The sequence below is a fragment of the Festucalex cinctus genome, chromosome 8 (genome assembly GCF_051991245.1).
Source record: "Festucalex cinctus isolate MCC-2025b chromosome 8, RoL_Fcin_1.0, whole genome shotgun sequence".
Classification (NCBI taxonomy): Eukaryota; Metazoa; Chordata; class Actinopteri; order Syngnathiformes; family Syngnathidae; genus Festucalex; species Festucalex cinctus.
The window spans coordinates 24,629,711-24,646,442 of NC_135418.1; the positions used below are offsets into that span (position 1 = coordinate 24,629,711).

Sequence of the window (16,732 nt, forward strand, 5' to 3'; positions counted from 1 at the left end):
CTAATTAGCATCTCTATTGCAATGCTTTAACCCTTAAAACTACGGATTGAGCACAAATGGTTCACCAACACATAGACAAGATAAGAGTACTCACAGTCATATTATCTTTATCCTCCGCATAGAATGACTGCTAAAGCTCTCCCGTTGAGCTCAGAGAGGAGTTGCGACGCTGTTATGAATCTCACCATCAATTGTCATCCCAGATTCGCTCCGAGGGCCGCGTCCTGAAGACGGACCAGGGCCTCCTGATCCGCTCCCTGCAGCCGCCGGACAGCGGCATCTACCAGTGCACGTCCACGGAGAAGAACTTCAAGCACACGCTGGTCAAGCTGCAGCTGGTGGTGCTCTCCAGCCGCACCGTCAACAACGTCCTGGTGGAGACGGGCGCGCCCGCCCTGCCCCTGGCGCCGCTGCAGTCCAGCGCCTGGACGCCGAGCGCCGGCCAGTACAAGGACCTGCTGACTATTCTGAGCCAGCCGGAGATGGGCCTGATCAACCAGTACTGCCAGGACTACTGGCAGCTGGGGGACGGCGGTGGCGGCCTGGGGGACGGCAAAACCAAGAGCTTGAAGGAGCTGAAGGAGCAGAAGAAGCCGCGCAACCGCCGGCATCGCGACGACGAGACGGGCCCCGCCGAGACATGAGGAGCCGGACGCGAGTCGACCGCATTCTCCCGAAACGCTACACTATCCCTCCGATGTTGAGGAGTGACTCGTAACGGACGCAAATACAGCTGAAAAGACAGAAACTCTTGGATGAAACACAATATTTATTGTAGGTTGTAAAAAGTAATTCTTTGTACCTATCTAGGGGGGGGAAACAACATTTTTTTGTGAATAGGTTGCTGTTGTTATTCTAATGTTCTGGTTCGTGTTACTGACAATGTGTATTATGTTGAGGATGTATTTTTTTTTTTTTTTTATGTTTGGTGTTTTGGGAGCATCCACACAATGGACGAGAACTGAAAAGTGGAAGTTCCTCTCGAAAACTGTTCAAAGACGGCACAAAAAGAGCATTTTTCAGGACCACGCAAATGCCCACAGCTTGTCTTCATGTTTCTGGCAACATTTTGACACAATCAGCCAACTTGTACACACACATGCCCATGTTTTTTTTGTTTTTTATTTTTTTTAACGTGAGAGACCCAACACCACAAAGGAAAAAAAAAACGGCTAGTGTGTCCTTACAAAATTAAAAAATTGAGAGACCACTGCAAAATAATTAATGTATGCCATCAAATCCTCATTGAAATGCAATGAATCAGGTGGCCATTTTTTTATATATGAGTCGTTCACCTTCGACTTCTACTACTTGCATCTTCACCAACATGTTAGGAAATATTGAATGGATTTATCATTTATGATTGTCCATGACAATTGTTTTTTTCACTCCACACACCTTACACCACAGGATAACCACTCATGATAAACTTTTAAAGGTATCCAATAACCATGCATTTTCTGAATTTTATTGGAAAAATTATTATTACTATAATTAATTATTGGTAGGGTGCACCAATCACAATTTTCCCAGCCGATTTGCTAAAAAGCCTGACCTGCCTATCGCGATTTTTGCCAATCCCATTTTTTTCCCCATAACAAGCAGCTTTAGTGTTGTAATCTTGTTTTATTGAAAAACATCTGTGAAATAATACAAACGGGTTGTTTTAACTGCATATGAAGCAAGTTCTCCCAAATAAAAATTAAAAGCCAATTAGTCACCTCAGCAACAGAGGAAAATGGCTGCCTTTTTTTCCTCAAAGGAGGGAGACGAGATCAGCGGAAAAGATCAGTTTAATTTTAAGAAATTGGCTGATCACCCAAAATCGGTAATCGGGGCCGATTGGTGCACCCCTAGTTATTGGATTATTGGTATGTGTATCGCCCAATTTAGTTATCTTTCCATTGAAATGTGTCTTCAGCATTATTGAGGGAGAAACAGTCTTGAACACAAACATGCGAATCTCATCTCCAAAATGAAGATTCCAGCAGGCAGCTATAGTGAGTCTGGACAAAATCAAAACAAAGCACCTTCTGTCGTTGAACACGGACACAAAAAAAAGTATTAGGAAATGTATGTCTTGAGCCTTAGATATTTAGGACAATTCTAAGCATCCAACTTTGTGAAAAGGAGTCCTAAAATAGTTCAACGAGGTGCATAAAATCTAAGACAAAAAAAAGTCTTCCCTAAAAGAGTGAAAGGCTTCCACATTGTCGCGCATGCGCAACAGCCACGTGTCCCGACACTTTTGTCTATCTGTGGTACAAGCAATGCGGTCACCGAGTCACATATACAAGCACACACAATCACAGACGCACTTTAACGCGAGCACTCACGCGCATGCGCACACGTGTGCAAGCTCACATACATGACACGACAACACATACGGGGATTACATACATTTTATATGTAAAATCTCACACAAGTTCAACTTTGCATTCCTGCCGTTTTCACGTTTTGCTTTCATCAAAGTCCAAATTGTGTCGCCACTGACAATGAATGATGTCAAAGTTACGATTCATTCATAAAATACGGTCGGGGGGGGGGGGGTCATGTTCATATAAAGGTACAACCACAAACAATGTTGACAGGGTGTCGTTCTGTGGTGCATGGCATGTACAGTGTATGTAAAAAGAGTGTTTGTCTAAAAAAAGAGCCGTTGTTCCTGTGGATGTCGGTGAGTGTCTTTCTCGTGGGACTATAGAAATAATATCAAAGAAAAATAATAATAATAAATATGGGCTCGTCTTTTTTTAAGAGGGTGTTGGAATCCAGATTGTACTTATATTTGAAATCTTGTTTCTTGTGTTTTACAGACTTCCCTCGGGATCATTGGTGCAAAGTAATGACATTGAGGTTGCACACTTGTTATAATGACTTGTAAAAAAAAAAAAAAATAATAATAATAATATAATAATAATGACTTCTTCCCCATCAATGTTGTTGACTAATAAATAAAAGCTCTATATTTTATAACAATAAATCCGACCTTGCGTTTGCCATTTGGTGAGGAAGCGGATTTAAGATTTGACCTTCAAATTAGGGTCCCATGTTAAGGTGTGGGTTTTAAATTGGGGTTTCAAATTTATTGATTGGCTTTTTTATATTTGAGTTTCGAGGACAGGTTATGGTTTGAAACTGGTGTTAGAGACACAAATTAGGATTTCAAAATGGGGTTTTTCAAATCAGGGTCTCAAACTGCAATTTATCGTTTTGAAATTGGGCTTTCAAACCAAAGTTTAGGGTTTCAAGTTAAGATCTCAAACCGGAGGTTGAGGTTCCAAATTAGTGTTTCATAACCGGATTAGGGATTGAAATGTTGGGTTCAAAATGGGGTTAGGGTTTCAAACCAAATAAGGTTTGAATCACAAAAAAAATAAAATACTTCACACGAAAAACAATGATGATTTATTGTGCAAGTGTGGAAGTGAGATGTCTTTCACACGCACATAATTCATCTGTGCATAATCGAAAGTGAGTAGATTAGGATGCTTAACCAGCCTTAGATTAAGGTCAATAAGATCTGGGGGGGTGAAACCACAAAGCTCTTTAGACACTTCGTGCCTCCCGTACAAACATATTCCACGTCTTAAGCGTTTATATTAATAATAGTCTCCATTTGTGGTTATTGTTGAACATACAGTAGTTTTCTTGTCTACATGACTGTATTATACTGCCCCCTGGTGGCCATGTGGTGAAATAGATTGCATTAATGTTTTTTTGGGGGGTTAAGGTTTCAAATTAGGGTTTGAATCTAGGGATAAGGTTTCACAGTAGGATTTAAAATCTAGGATAAGTTTCAAGTTAGATTATGGAGCCAGCATTATGGTTTCAAGTTAGAGTTCGGGTTTCAATTTGAGGTTTTAAATTAGGGTTTCAAGTAGCTTTGAGTTTTCACATTTGGCTCAAAGAACAAGGATGGGCTTTCAAGAAAGAGGATTAGGGTTTCCAATTTTCGTCAAAGTCGACAGTCAAGCTTTAAAGATGAAGTCAGCGTTTCAAGGTAGGGATCCAAATTTAGAATCAGAATAAAAAAAAAACAAAAAAAACAAGGAATTTGTCTTCACAGTCTGTCTGAGAAACAGAAGCCTAACAATGACCAACAGGGGGAGACAGAACCAAAAGCCTGGTGGTTCGCTTGTTAGCGCACCGGGTTTCTTAGATGGAATGCGCGAGATATGAGGAAGAAAAAAAAAAAAAAAAAAAAAGGCCCAACCTGTATGGACCTGGGAAAGGCGGTGCAACATTTAAATTAAGGCAATTAGCAAAGGTTAGAATTTTACAATTAGGGATAGACACGTTCGTTAGCGTTTGGCTTTCAAGTCTGGGTTAGGTTTTCAAAAATGGGGGTTCCAAAGTTGGGCATCAAACAAAGGTTAGTGTTTCAGATTTGGGTTTGAAGACAGCGATGAAGTTTGAAATTCGACTTCAAGACACAACTCGGGTTTCAATTTGGGATCTCAGGCCTGGTTTAGAGCTTAAAATCAGGGTTTTAAGACAAGATTTAGGGTTTGAAATCGGAGTTTGAAGCAAAGGTTAGTGCTTTGATCCAGGCTTTGGTTTTCAGGCTCGAGCCGGGATTCAAACTCAGAACATTCGAAGGGTGAGGCGGCCATGCTAACCTCGTCTCCATCATGCCGTCCACATGCGAGCGACTGTGCGCAGATAAGCACTTGAGCCGATGCTGATCTTCCGCTGAGCGCAGCAAAGTACCCCTCAAGACTCTCCGTCTGGTTCACCTACGGACCCTCACCCCCCCACACACACACACCCTCACCCTCACCCACTCCTGTCCTTGCTCCTCATTGGCCGGCTTCCCCGTCAGGTGGGCCGAGAGGACGCCTGTAATCCTCTCCTAAACTGTGAAAGAAAATGTTCCCAAGGTTGTTTACGGGTGCCGAGTCAGACCAGAGGGCCGATCTGCACCTCGGTTGTTCTCCTGAGCGCTTTTTTTTGGCTTTGGCAGAGAGGGGCCCGAGCCGGGACCAGCTAGCATGGGGGCGGGAGCGAGTGCCGAAGAGAAGCGCTCCAGGGAGCTGGAGAAGAAGCTGAAGGAGGACGCCGACAAGGACGCCAGGACCGTCAAGTTGCTGCTGCTCGGTAAAGTCGACAAGCGCTCGCTCGGCTTGGATGTACTGAAGTGAAGTGAAGTGAAGTGAAGTGAAGGCCCTGGAGCGGCGCTGGGAACAGTTATCATTTATGAGGCCTGCTTACAGATGATGAATGAATGAGTTATTTCAAAATGGATGCCTCAGTATAAGACAGGTGAACCAGGTACATTTTGTCAGCCAATCAGCAGACAGCTGATGATGAACATGACAAACATGATGTAATTAGTGGTATCTATTATATTGTCAAGTTACTTTTACATGTAAAATAAGAGGGGTAAAAATGAAAAAAAATAAACTTTATACAATATACAGAAATAGGTAATAAAAAATAAAAATAAAAAAAAAACGGTATTTTTAATATGGAAAAGAAAATGTTTAACCATTCAAATCATGTAAGTAAAAATACAAAAAAATTAACCAACTGTATACATTAGTATTTAAAGGGGAAATCTTTATAAAAGATAAAATAAAACAAAAAAGTCAAAAATCCACTGTTAAAAAAAGTAATCATAAAAAAATATTTAGAAAAATGTATTAATTGAAACAAATTTAATAAAGTCAATTGTTGACTGTACATAAAAATTGCAAATTCCGTAAAAAAAAAAGAACAAAAAAAAAGAACAAAAAGTTATAAATCATATTGTTACTCAAAAAAGTAAATTAATTTTCTGACCTTAAAATCTTTTACTTTCCAAGTATTAATAAAAAACAAATACATGCATGCATGCATACATACATACATACAAACAATCAATTGTTTATTTAAAATGTTAAAGTAATTAAATTGTTTAAAAATATTAAGTTCATGCATATTTTTCCCCCTTTTTTGGGTCCAATAAAGCATTTCTATTTAATATTCTCTCATTAACTAATTCAGCTCAATAACAGTAAATTACATTTACTTTCAACATTTTTTTGTTTTACCAAATGAACTACATATTAACACGTCAACTCTGACGTAATCACGCGGTTCTACCGCCTCACAGAAAGACATTCATATTGGAATCCTTCCATTGTATGACAGCCGGTGTGATCGTCATGACGATGTAGGTCAGGGACACGAGCAGTAGGTTTGTCCTGACATCAGCTTGGGAGCAGATTAAGATGTGCTATAAGAAGCATTAAGAGCCATCAGCATCCTCCATATGAATACCATGAGCTCATCATTATTCCCTCCATAGTAATACAGTATATATGAAGCATTTGTCTTGACAGTAATTATGTTTGTGTCGTCTAGGTGCTGGCGAATCAGGAAAAAGTACAATTGTCAAACAGATGAAGTAAGAATAATTTCCCTTTTTCCACATGGTAGAAATCGTAATCAGACAGAACCATCACTTTTTTTTTTTTTTTTTTTAAATCTACAGAATTATCCACCAAGATGGCTACTCTCTTGAAGAGTGCCTGGAGTTCATCTCTATCATCTACAGCAACACCCTGCAGTCTATCATGGCCATCGTGAAAGCTATGACCACGTTCAGCATCAACTATGGCCACCCAGATCAGCAGGTGGTAGAAAGTTGCAACGTACCGCATTGCGAGTGTGTTCCGTTGTGTTTGACCCCGTTTTCTTTTGGTTGGTTTTTCATTACAGGACGACGCCAGGAAACTGATGCATCTGGCGGATACCATTGAGGAGGGATCCATGCCCAAGGAGTTGTCTGATATCATCCTGCGCCTGTGGAAGGACTCGGGCATCCAGGCAAGCTTTGACCGAGCCTCAGAGTACCAGCTCAACGACTCGGCCGGATAGTAAGGAACCGAATCTAAGCTAAAAGTTGTAAAAAGAAAAAAAAAAACAGACTATGAGCTCCTTCCCATCTCTTTCTCTCTTAGCTACTTGAATGACTTGGAACGTCTGATCCAACCGGGTTACGTGCCCACTGAGCAGGATGTGCTTCGATCCAGGGTGAAAACCACCGGCATCATTGAGACCCAGTTCTCCTTCAAAGATCTCAATTTCAGGTGAGAGAAAGGAACACACGAGAGTGTCAATAGCGTAGACATCGTATTCAGTAAACAACCATGTCTCTTTGAATTGAAGACTTCTCTCTGGACTACTTTCTAGGGATTAGAACCTTCCCAGGGAACAAACTCACTTGGTACAAGAACCTTCTCTTGTGATTCAAACCCACTTTCTGGACTACAACCTTCTCTTGGTAGTAGAACCCTCTCTGGGGACTACAACCTTCTCTCAAGACGAGAACCTTCATTTGTGACGAGTACCTTCTCCGGAGAATATAACTTTCTCTGGGAACAAGACTCTTCTCTCAAGACTTCTCTCCCAGGACCTTTTCTGGGGATTAAAACCACTCAAGACTAGAACCTTCTCCCAGGAGGACTCAAACATTTTCCGGAGGCGAAACCTTTCTCTTAAGACTAGAACCTTCTCCCAGGACTAATATATTCTGGACTACAACCTTCTCTTGATACTAAAACTTTCTCTGGGGAATAGTGCCGTTTCTCAAGCCTAGACCATTCTCTCAGGACTGGAACTTTCTCTGTGACTAGTACCTTCCTGGACCACCTTCTTGAGAATAGAACCTTCCCTGCAAACTAGACCCTTTTCTCTAGACTAGGCCCTTCCTTTGGGACCTGAACATTCTTTCAATACTATCTGCCACATCCAATATGACAAACACATTTGGTAGCAATATAATGTAAATATCCTTGGTCAGAAGTACTATTCTTCTTAGTTTTTGGCTTCTACACAGGATGTTCGACGTGGGCGGCCAGAGGTCGGAGAGGAAGAAGTGGATTCACTGCTTCGAAGGGGTCACCTGCATCATCTTTATCGCCGCTTTGAGCGCCTACGATATGGTGCTGGTGGAGGATGACGAAGTGGTGAGATGCTTGGACATTGCGAGGACAAGGAAGCAGGATACTGCTAAATTTGAATATTTTCTTTTATTCTAAAATAAAAGTCATTAAACAGAAGAGAACTCTGCAGGGCTTAGACTTCGGCCAAGGCAGTCTCTTTTCTCCACAGAACCGAATGCACGAGAGCCTGCACCTGTTCAATAGCATTTGTAACCATCGCTACTTCGCCACCACCTCCATCGTCCTCTTCTTGAACAAGAAGGACGTGTTCTTGGAGAAGATCAAGAAGGCTCATCTCAGCATGTGCTTCCCCGACTATGACGGTGAGGCATTAGAAACCAAGTACAAATACTTACTGTATTTAAGTAGATTTGTCAGGTATCTGAGTACATATGACAACCAGCAATCATATCTTACTTCCGTGTCGTCTCCTTGAGGTCCCAACACCTACGAGGATGCCGGTAACTACATCAAAGTGCAGTTCCTGGACCTGAACATGCGCCGGGATGTCAAGGAGATCTACTCACACATGACCTGCGCCACTGACACGGAAAACGTCAAGTTTGTGTTTGACGCTGTCACCGACATCATCATCAAAGAGAACCTGAAAGACTGCGGCCTCTTCTGAAGGATTTTCATACAAGTGAGTCCAATCAGGGATTCAAAATGGGATTTGGGTACGATTTTGAAGTATCTTTGAAACTTGGCTTAGGTTTTCGGGCAAGGGAACTGGAAGCCAGTTTAGGGTTTGTTTGAAATTTGGGTTTTACAGCAAGGTTGGTGATCTGAATTGGGGTTTGAAGTCAATGTTTCAAGTCAGGGTTAGGGTTTCAAGCATGGGTTAGGCCTTAAGTTTCACCAGATTTTATAGCCTATTTTCGCAGCTAACCTCTGAATTTTTTTTGTTGTTATTGCAGAATTGTGTCATAATCCTCTCTGCGGACCCTGACATCAACCAAGGGCAGCAAACCGTCCCCTCAAAACGTGTAAGAAGTCGTAGCTTTGACTTCTGTGGACTGACCAAGAACTGTTAACCATCGGTATTCCCTCCAATTGGTTTTTTTTGTGTTGTTTGTTCTAGTGGAGCTAACTTGGGAGGCTATGCACATACAGGATTTGCACTTCAACCTCTGTTAGACTTATAATGGCTTTGTATGACCATGTCATAGATTTTCCTTCGTAAGATTGAATTATTTTAAATTTAAAAGCAAAAGTCTGCGACACGGTCGAGTGCTGAACAGTCCCATGCAGGCATTACTGCGTAAAGGCAGACTCCACTATTAAAGCTTCTATAGACAACAGACTTTGCATCTTTGATTTATATTTTTTTATGAGAAAGTATTAAAAAAATAAAAGGTATGGTGGAATAGCTGTTAAACATTCTTCTGACCCACGAATGGTATTTTGTCAGGGCTGGGAGGGACCATTAGGCAAATACATTGTACCGTTAAAAGGTTTGCCGGTATGAAAGCCAAACTATGGCAGGACATGGGGACGTGACTGCATATAGCAGGTAGGATTTACTTTTATATACGAAAAGCCGGAGAGTTTCGGTCACGTGAGAGGACATTGTGAGATAAAAAGAAACCGGTATGCATTATTTACGTTTTTTTTTATATCCCGCCCCCGTAAAGAGGTTTCCGGTTGCCTTTAGGGGAGGGGAATTACTAGTAATAGTCGGGGTCGGTGCGGTGTGTATTTACGTCATTTTTTTCCGACGCCTTCACATTTGGCCGACGTCGGATTGGTGTATCTAGACCTTGAGGCTTTCAAGTCTAAGTCGTGTTTCAAATTAGGGTTTGACGCCAAAGTCCTCTTTTCACATTTGAACAGATACACACTCAAATGTGCTCTGGTTCCTGTGCAGAAAGTTTAATCAGCAAATAAACACATAAAATTGTGCCACTTAAAAAGAAAAAAAAATACCTTATGGCCTTACAGGCAAAACGCTATTTTGTGAGATTGTTCATTATTTGTTTTTCCTTAAACCCTGAGACAATTGTAGCAGATATGAAGCAATTACAATACTCCTCATAAATCAGGAAGAACAGCATGTAAGAAAACGTTGACATAAAAATAAATGGCTTGAATTAGTAGTTGTAAACATCTGTACATGGACTCACGTGAACACAAACTGACTGAAGGCACTTTTAAAAAGAGTGGTCAACATGTTTGCATGTGATTCTGTACATTATTACATCCAAGAAATGAAAAGCAAGAATCGACAACATAATCATCAGGCACAATTTAAAAACGGGAATACAGCCCTTGTGGGAAAGTACGAACAGGCACTGAAATGCTTCATGTGGTGTTAGAAGAGCTGTTTTTTTCCTTCTCTAATACACACGCATGCTCAGGCACACGCACACAGACACTCTCTCAACACTCCAAATTGGCTGACAGATCTCAACTGTGGAAATTTTAAAGTCATGGTCCAGCAGAAAGATCTCCGTTCACGTGGTAGTCATAGAGCACCCGAGCAAACAAGACTCAGAGCAGCCCTACCATTTGATCGATCTGCCTCATGTAGACGCTCTTCAGGGGCAGCGTGTAGCGCCGCGAATCGGGGATCCGGATGCACTGTTGTGTAAGAAGGACCAAGACACGATTAGCGCTGATATATACTGTACAATGTTTTATGAAAAATTGTCATCATCCAGAAGGAGAATATGACCACACACAAAAAAACAGCAACAAACACGATGGCGATCCTTACGTTGCTGGTGTTCCGGGCCGGCTGCTCAGTCGTCGTCGTCGTCTGCAACAGCGCGTCGTCTTCACGCAGGCACTTGCCGCTCCATCCTTTCTCGCGGAAACGCTTGTCGACGGGCATCACGTGACCCTCGGTGGTGAAGATGTACTTGTTACCTGATTTGTGAAGCGGGTTGTCCTCGTCGAACAGCTGCAGTTCAAATAAAAGCATTAAACTGTTTGTTTTCAATCGTGAAATTGTCAATGTCAGCTCGTACCAGATAAAGGTATTTGCAGGTCTCGCTGAGGAAGAAGCTCTCCATGCGATCTTCTTTGGATTTGTGCACAACGTGATGGAGGGTAGCGTAGCCGCATCTGCAAATCACGCATCAATATCACCAATATGGAGAAAATGAATGAGTGGGGAACAACTGCACTGCACACACCTGACTTTGGTATTGTTCTCAAGGCTCTGAAGAATGTCCATTCCAACGTGCAAGTAGAAAGGATTTTTGGTCGCCTGTAAAAGCAAATAAGGCATCATCACATTAAATACAATTGGTTGGAGGTGCAACAATTAATCAATAACTGATCAATTATCAACTTATGCGACAATTATTTTTGATAATCCACGAATCATTGAGACACTTTTGTGAATTCAAAATGCTCAAATTCCAGCTTCTCAACAAATACATATTCTTTGATTTTTGTTATCCTCCATGAAAGTTGATTGATTATATGTGATGAATAAAAACAAATAAAATTTGCTTTTCATTTGGAAAACAATGATCAACAACCCAGTAACTGAGTTCTAATTAATTAAAAAATAGAATAAAAATCTGCGAAACAGCAAGATTGTGAAAGGTGAACCACATTATAGCGAGGGAACACAACACTGTATATGTATTCTTTTTTAACACATTCATTGCCAGACCAGCAAAAAATTGCATCATTTGACATCTTTTTCCGTCAATGGCAGTGAATGAGTTAAACATGGTAAAAATCAATGAATCAATTATAAATTGTTGATATAATGTACAGCAGGGGTGTCCAAACTTTTTCCTCTGAGGGCCACATACAGAAAAATAGAAAGCTGCAAGGTCCACTTTGATTTTTTTTTTTAAGTTATTTATTAACACATTCATTGCCAGACCAGAAAAAAAAATGCATCATTTGACGTCTTTTTCCGTCAATGGCAGTGAATGAGTTAAATACAAATATATAGTAACATGTTTTTTTTTTTACAAATATATAAATGGTTGTAATTAAAAAGTAAATAAATATAAATATATCACTATTAAATTGCAATTTTTTTCAATATACTGCATGTCAGGTAGGTGACGGTGGGTCACCTGGTAGAGCAAATAGGTGGATTCCACCAGCTCAGGTCTGAGCGGGTAAAAAAGGACGTCGGGAGCCTGCCGCTGCCAGTTGTACCTCTCTGGTAAAGCCCCGAAGCGCTTCCAAATGGCATAGTAGAAGGCGTGGAGGCAAATGGCGTTTTCCACATCACCATTTAGCACCTAAAAAAACAGTGCATCCAAAATAGTTTTCTTTAGACTTGTATCACAACTGTTCAAAGTGCTTTTGTGCACCCACACGCTGACCTGCAGCCCAGGAAAGAAAGCCTGCAGGGAGTCTATCCACGTGTTCATGATCTCGCCACTCATCATGTTCACATTGACGTAGATGGGCGGGTCGCCTTCTCCTTCGTTGCACGACTCTCGCCTATGGGAATGTAAAGAACGGGCTTGTAAGATGGATAACCAGGCAAATGACAAGACGAGAGCATTTCAACTCAGTTTTCCACGGGGGTCCCTCACCCTCGTCTCAGGTGGTTCTGGATGCTCGCATACGCGGCCTGGAACATGGCGTAGTCCTCCCTCTCGCCGAACAGGATGTACGACTTGAGCAGGTACTCGTAGAAGGAGTCCATACCGGCGCCCAGTCCGCTCTGCTTGCCCACCCAGTGGCCCGTTTGGATGTTGACGATGTTGCCTGACAGGCAAATGAATGAGAATGGGACAAGTCAGTATGTGTAACGCAAAATAAAACCCCGTAAGAAATCGTATACATTTTTTTTTTTATCTTTAAAATTTACTACTGTTCTCCCATGCAAAGGATGTAGCAAAATATTTTCTGCAAACTTAGTGAAAATGCCATTTTTTATCCATGAATATAAGCTTTGTTTTTTTGTTTTTTTACATACCCCTGGTATATTTTTTCCCTCCTATTCTATTGAACATACCCCCTAGAATGAACCTGGAAACCGATTGGGTGAGGTGAAATGCCTCAAAAATCGTTTTGATGAACGCTGTACTGTACCTAGCAGACCAGTTTCGCTGTTCCGGAGCTTCCAGAGTGCTCTGACAGCTCGTCGAGCCACAGACTCAAACGTGGAATCTCCCGTCAAGCGGCTGAGAATTCCAAACTCCACCAGCAGAGATCCAGCACCCGCAGTACACGTCTCGTTAATACTGCCGGACGGCACTCCGGTTTTTAGATTTACCTGAATTAAAAAAAAAAGTAAACTCATGAGAAATAAAGAAGAGTGAATGTGAAGGCCTGAGTTGTGTGGAACGCACCCTCGGGTAGGGAATGCCCGTGCTTGTGTTCTCAAAGGCGGGCAGGAGGCGGACGGCCAGGTCGTGAGCCAAGTTCAGCAGTTGATTGTCATAGCCATCAAAGCTCACCCTTCCGAATGGATGCTTGGAGTCCGTGAGCAGAATATGAGCGGAGATGAGACTGCCTAATATCCTTCATCAAACGAGACAAATATTTTACATTAACGATTTGGAGTTATTTTGGACAGATAATGGTAAAATACATTATTTGTTCCAGTTTATTGAGTAGTGAGATATTACGGAGAAATTGTTAATAATGTCAAATTTTTCACGCATTCATGATGCAGAGTGGTTCTGTGTGTATAAAAGTACTGTAGATTGTTTGCATAGTAAGCTCATGTTGTATATTGGCTAATCGGTTTCTTTTGACTTGACTGTTTTGTCGTATTGCTGCTGCAAGTGGTTCCTTAAAAATAGCAAATAGTGATGGTGAGAGTGGGAATCCTTGTCTCATTCCCTGTTTAAGTGTGAATTTGGTGAGGTGATCCCATGCGTGACTATTGTGACCTCCAAGTGCAAAGAATAGTGATCCAATGGAAGAATGGCGCACTGAAACCAAATTTATGTGTGTTGAACAGGAAGGGCTAGTTTACTTCCTCATATGTTTTTTGTTTTTTTTTATGTGTGTGTCTAATGATCAGCTATTCTTTGGTTTGACTGACTTTGTGACAGGTTATTTTTGATGAAGCCAGTTTGGTCAGAATGGAGGGTATAAAAATTATGTTGTGTTGCAGATTGCCCCAACTGTATCAAATAATACCACTGCAAAAGATATCGGTAGTATATAAACCAGGGGTGTCAAACTCATATTAGCTCAGGGGCCACATGGAGAAAAATATATTCGCAAGTGGGCCGGATCGGTAAAATTGTACAGAATTTTTAAAACATTGCCGTCAATTACATGCAGAGTTTCGCTATTTGTGGGCCAGCCCTAAATTGTGGGGCGCATCTGTACAAATATTGTCCCAAAAAGTTTTTGCATAAACCTCTATATTGTTCACTGATTGTGTGCCGGGTGCCGTTACTGAAGTTATACGGACGCTAATACTTGTCATATGTGTAGTTGAATGTGTGTCTTATTCAGCACGTTTGTGTTTGAATCATGTTTTTATTTTTTAAACAAACTAACTTTAAATTGTGCTTAAAATAACGACATTCAGAGCAATTCCATGTTCAAGTTGCATTGCTCAACTGAGACTTACTTGTGTAATTATGAATTTATAAGCTTTGATTGTGGCCGGCTGATTAATTGGGCCTACATTTATTTATTTATTACACTTTATACAACCATCTCACGGGCCGGATTAAACCCCATTGCGGGCCTGATCCGGCCCCCGGGCCTTATGTTTGACACCCCTGATATAAACATAAACTTGAGGTATTCATGAAACAAAATATTTATTTGTGTGCTTGCCGTTTTGCAGCGGGTACCTGATGTTGGCCTCAAAAACCTGCACCGTTGAGTCCTTGTCAAAAGACACGGTGTCGATAACCAGCTCGACGGCCCGCTGGAACTCTGTGACATTTCCAAGCACCTGAGGAAGGGATTCTGAATGAGATATGTGGCAACAATCAAATTCCAAAAAGGAAATGAAAAACACTCCAGACACTTCTGTCTGGACTGTGTACTGAGAGAACAGATGAATGACATACCAGTAGCGTGTCTAAGACATCAATGAGTGTTAGCGAGTAGTTTCCCAGGACATCATTGATGTTGATGTTAGAGCTGTAATTCAAAATATAATAGTCATAAACATGGATTAAACTTGAAATGTCCATTCATCCATTTTTCTCAAACAACTTCCACTCATTTGAGTCGCGGGTGACCTGAAGCTATCCTTGCTGACTTTTGAGAGAGAATAGGGCGACCATGCATGTTTTTGGAATGTGGTAGAAATATTTAATCCGAGTATAATTTTTCAGTTGGCTATCAAAAATGTTAAAAAATGAAAAGGATGCAAAATGCAATGAACTTATGTCTCTACTTCTCAAAATGTAAAAATAATTTGTTCTCTTACTTTTGGTTTCGTTGCCTTCACTATGTATGTGTCTTTCATTTTGGGTATGTTGGTTTTACACCAGCAATTGTACTTGTAATAGCACTTCATTGTATTTTGTATATTCTACTAAAAAAAAATATATATATATATGAATCCTACTTAAAGCTCGTATTGTTACTTTATTTGGTTTATGTGTATTTGGTAATTACAATGTTAAGTCAGAACGTGTAGGGGCCTTTATTATTCCTCAATTGTATAGATACCAATTACCGGTATATACATATTTAGCGTTGTGTGCCACCCCAAAATGACGCCTGGAACTGATGGTACCGAGCCACGTAATGTCAACTCACGGGTTGTGGACGTCAGGACCTCTCCCCTCGCAGTCAATTGGGTTGAGCTCGTCTTTGGGGAACGCATATTTCATGTAGTTGTCATAACCGAAGTAGAACATTTCTCTGGCCTTCTCCTTCATGGTGTCTTTCAGCGTGCCCGGGAAGGTGCTGTATCTGCGGACGTAATCGTCCTTATTGCCGTCGAAGAAGCTCAGGTAGGACCTCTTCGGAGACTCTCCCGCCACCTTGGCACAAGTCCCGGTGGTCTCATCATGTTCGTAGCCGTTTGTCCGCTGGGACCACGAGTCGCCGCTTTTCCTCTCCCCGGTCGAGGGCTCCTCTGCGCCGCCGCTGTCGGAGTGGCTGGTGCCCAAGCTAACATACGCTCCGAGTCCGAAGGCGAGCCACAAGCTGACAGACAGCCTCAGCACGACCACACAGACTACTAACGACCGCCATTGCATCTTTACTCTGGCTCGCTGTTAAAACGCATAATTTGGGTGCGTACACCTGCGCGAAGTAAACCAAAACAATGTCTCGGGCTCTACTTTTAACACAGCAGCGGAAGTCCCAGAAGAAGTGACAGTGCCCTGAAACACACGATTCCTGTCAACAAACCAGCCCCTCCCAAGATCCGGGCTTGTGATTGGATTTCATGGTATGACGTCAAAACACTTTCTTGAAATGATTTGTCGAAACAGCTGTCAATTATGGGGTGGTGTTTGCGACACTGTTGACGTTAACATGCGAGCCAATGGGAATCAAATGCGTGACAGATAACACGTCGCTTTCATTTACATCCGGGGATTCTTGGGCGTTTGAATCAATTTTAAAAATCTAACTTAAAAACTTTTTGTTATAACATAGAATTTTTTTTAGTGCTGTCCATACACGGACTCGTATATATGAATAACAATGCCGCTTAACTCGCTGTCAAAAGTGAAGCCAGTAAACCACGCGGCGGCCATCTTACGTTGCCACAAGTAAGCTGCAGCGTTTTTCTGTCGACGGCAAAAAAAAATCCACCGTGTATGGCATAGGGTTGTACCATTAATAAACCCATTCATCCTCTTTTCCGTACCTATCAGCACTTAGAAAATAAACCGTATGTAGGCTACATTTCATTAACTACTTTTATTTAAACATACATT

The 16,732-nt window shown here is 41.5% G+C and overlaps 3 protein-coding genes across 3 annotated transcripts in view; 2 read left to right on the forward strand and 1 right to left on the reverse strand.

The window, feature by feature from the left end:
* sema3fa (sema domain, immunoglobulin domain (Ig), short basic domain, secreted, (semaphorin) 3Fa) overlaps window positions 1-2,983 on the forward strand; it is a 70,020-nt gene extending 67,037 nt beyond the window's left edge. Inside the window, exon 19 of the mRNA XM_077530574.1 lies at window positions 204-2,983. Coding sequence (XP_077386700.1) covers window positions 204-644 — 441 coding nt within the window. The 3' untranslated portion in view covers window positions 645-2,983. The remainder of the gene's footprint in view (window positions 1-203) is intronic.
* A 1,880-nt stretch (window positions 2,984-4,863) lies between these two features.
* gnat1 (guanine nucleotide binding protein (G protein), alpha transducing activity polypeptide 1) lies at window positions 4,864-9,232 on the forward strand. The gene is made up of 9 exons (XM_077530576.1): window positions 4,864-5,100; window positions 6,349-6,391; window positions 6,479-6,620; window positions 6,706-6,863; window positions 6,948-7,076; window positions 7,826-7,955; window positions 8,101-8,254; window positions 8,369-8,574; window positions 8,849-9,232. Exons 1-8 carry the CDS (start codon window positions 4,995-4,997, stop codon window positions 8,557-8,559), a joined length of 1,053 nt encoding a protein of 350 aa, XP_077386702.1. The 5' UTR covers window positions 4,864-4,994; the 3' UTR covers window positions 8,560-8,574; window positions 8,849-9,232.
* A 549-nt stretch (window positions 9,233-9,781) lies between these two features.
* edem1 (ER degradation enhancer, mannosidase alpha-like 1) lies at window positions 9,782-16,194 on the reverse strand. The gene is made up of 12 exons (XM_077530575.1): window positions 15,600-16,194; window positions 14,900-14,972; window positions 14,678-14,781; window positions 13,208-13,379; window positions 12,948-13,131; window positions 12,446-12,620; window positions 12,230-12,350; window positions 11,975-12,145; window positions 11,069-11,142; window positions 10,901-10,997; window positions 10,648-10,833; window positions 9,782-10,511 (listed from the first exon to the last, which is right to left on the reverse strand). Exons 1-12 carry the CDS (start codon window positions 16,043-16,045, stop codon window positions 10,422-10,424), a joined length of 1,893 nt encoding a protein of 630 aa, XP_077386701.1. The 5' UTR covers window positions 16,046-16,194; the 3' UTR covers window positions 9,782-10,421.
* Between the last annotated feature and the right edge of the window lie 538 nt (window positions 16,195-16,732).

Excerpts from the sequence above, each read along its gene's own strand:
- edem1 (XM_077530575.1), bottom strand. The coding sequence starts at position 16,045 with ATGCAATGGCGGTCGTTAGTAGTCTGTGTGGTCGTGCTGAGGCTGTCT. Across the intron at positions 13,132-13,207 it reads CGGGCATTCCCTACCCGAGG|GTAAATCTAAAAACCGGAGT; the intron begins GTGCGTTCCACA and ends TTTTTAATTCAG. Across the intron at positions 11,143-11,974 it reads CCACCTATTTGCTCTACCAG|GCGACCAAAAATCCTTTCTA; the intron begins GTGACCCACCGT and ends TTGCTTTTACAG.
- gnat1 (XM_077530576.1), top strand. The coding sequence starts at position 4,995 with ATGGGGGCGGGAGCGAGTGCCGAAGAGAAGCGCTCCAGGGAGCTGGAG. Across the intron at positions 6,392-6,478 it reads ACAATTGTCAAACAGATGAA|AATTATCCACCAAGATGGCT; the intron begins GTAAGAATAATT and ends TTAAATCTACAG. Across the intron at positions 7,956-8,100 it reads TGGTGGAGGATGACGAAGTG|AACCGAATGCACGAGAGCCT; the intron begins GTGAGATGCTTG and ends TTTTCTCCACAG.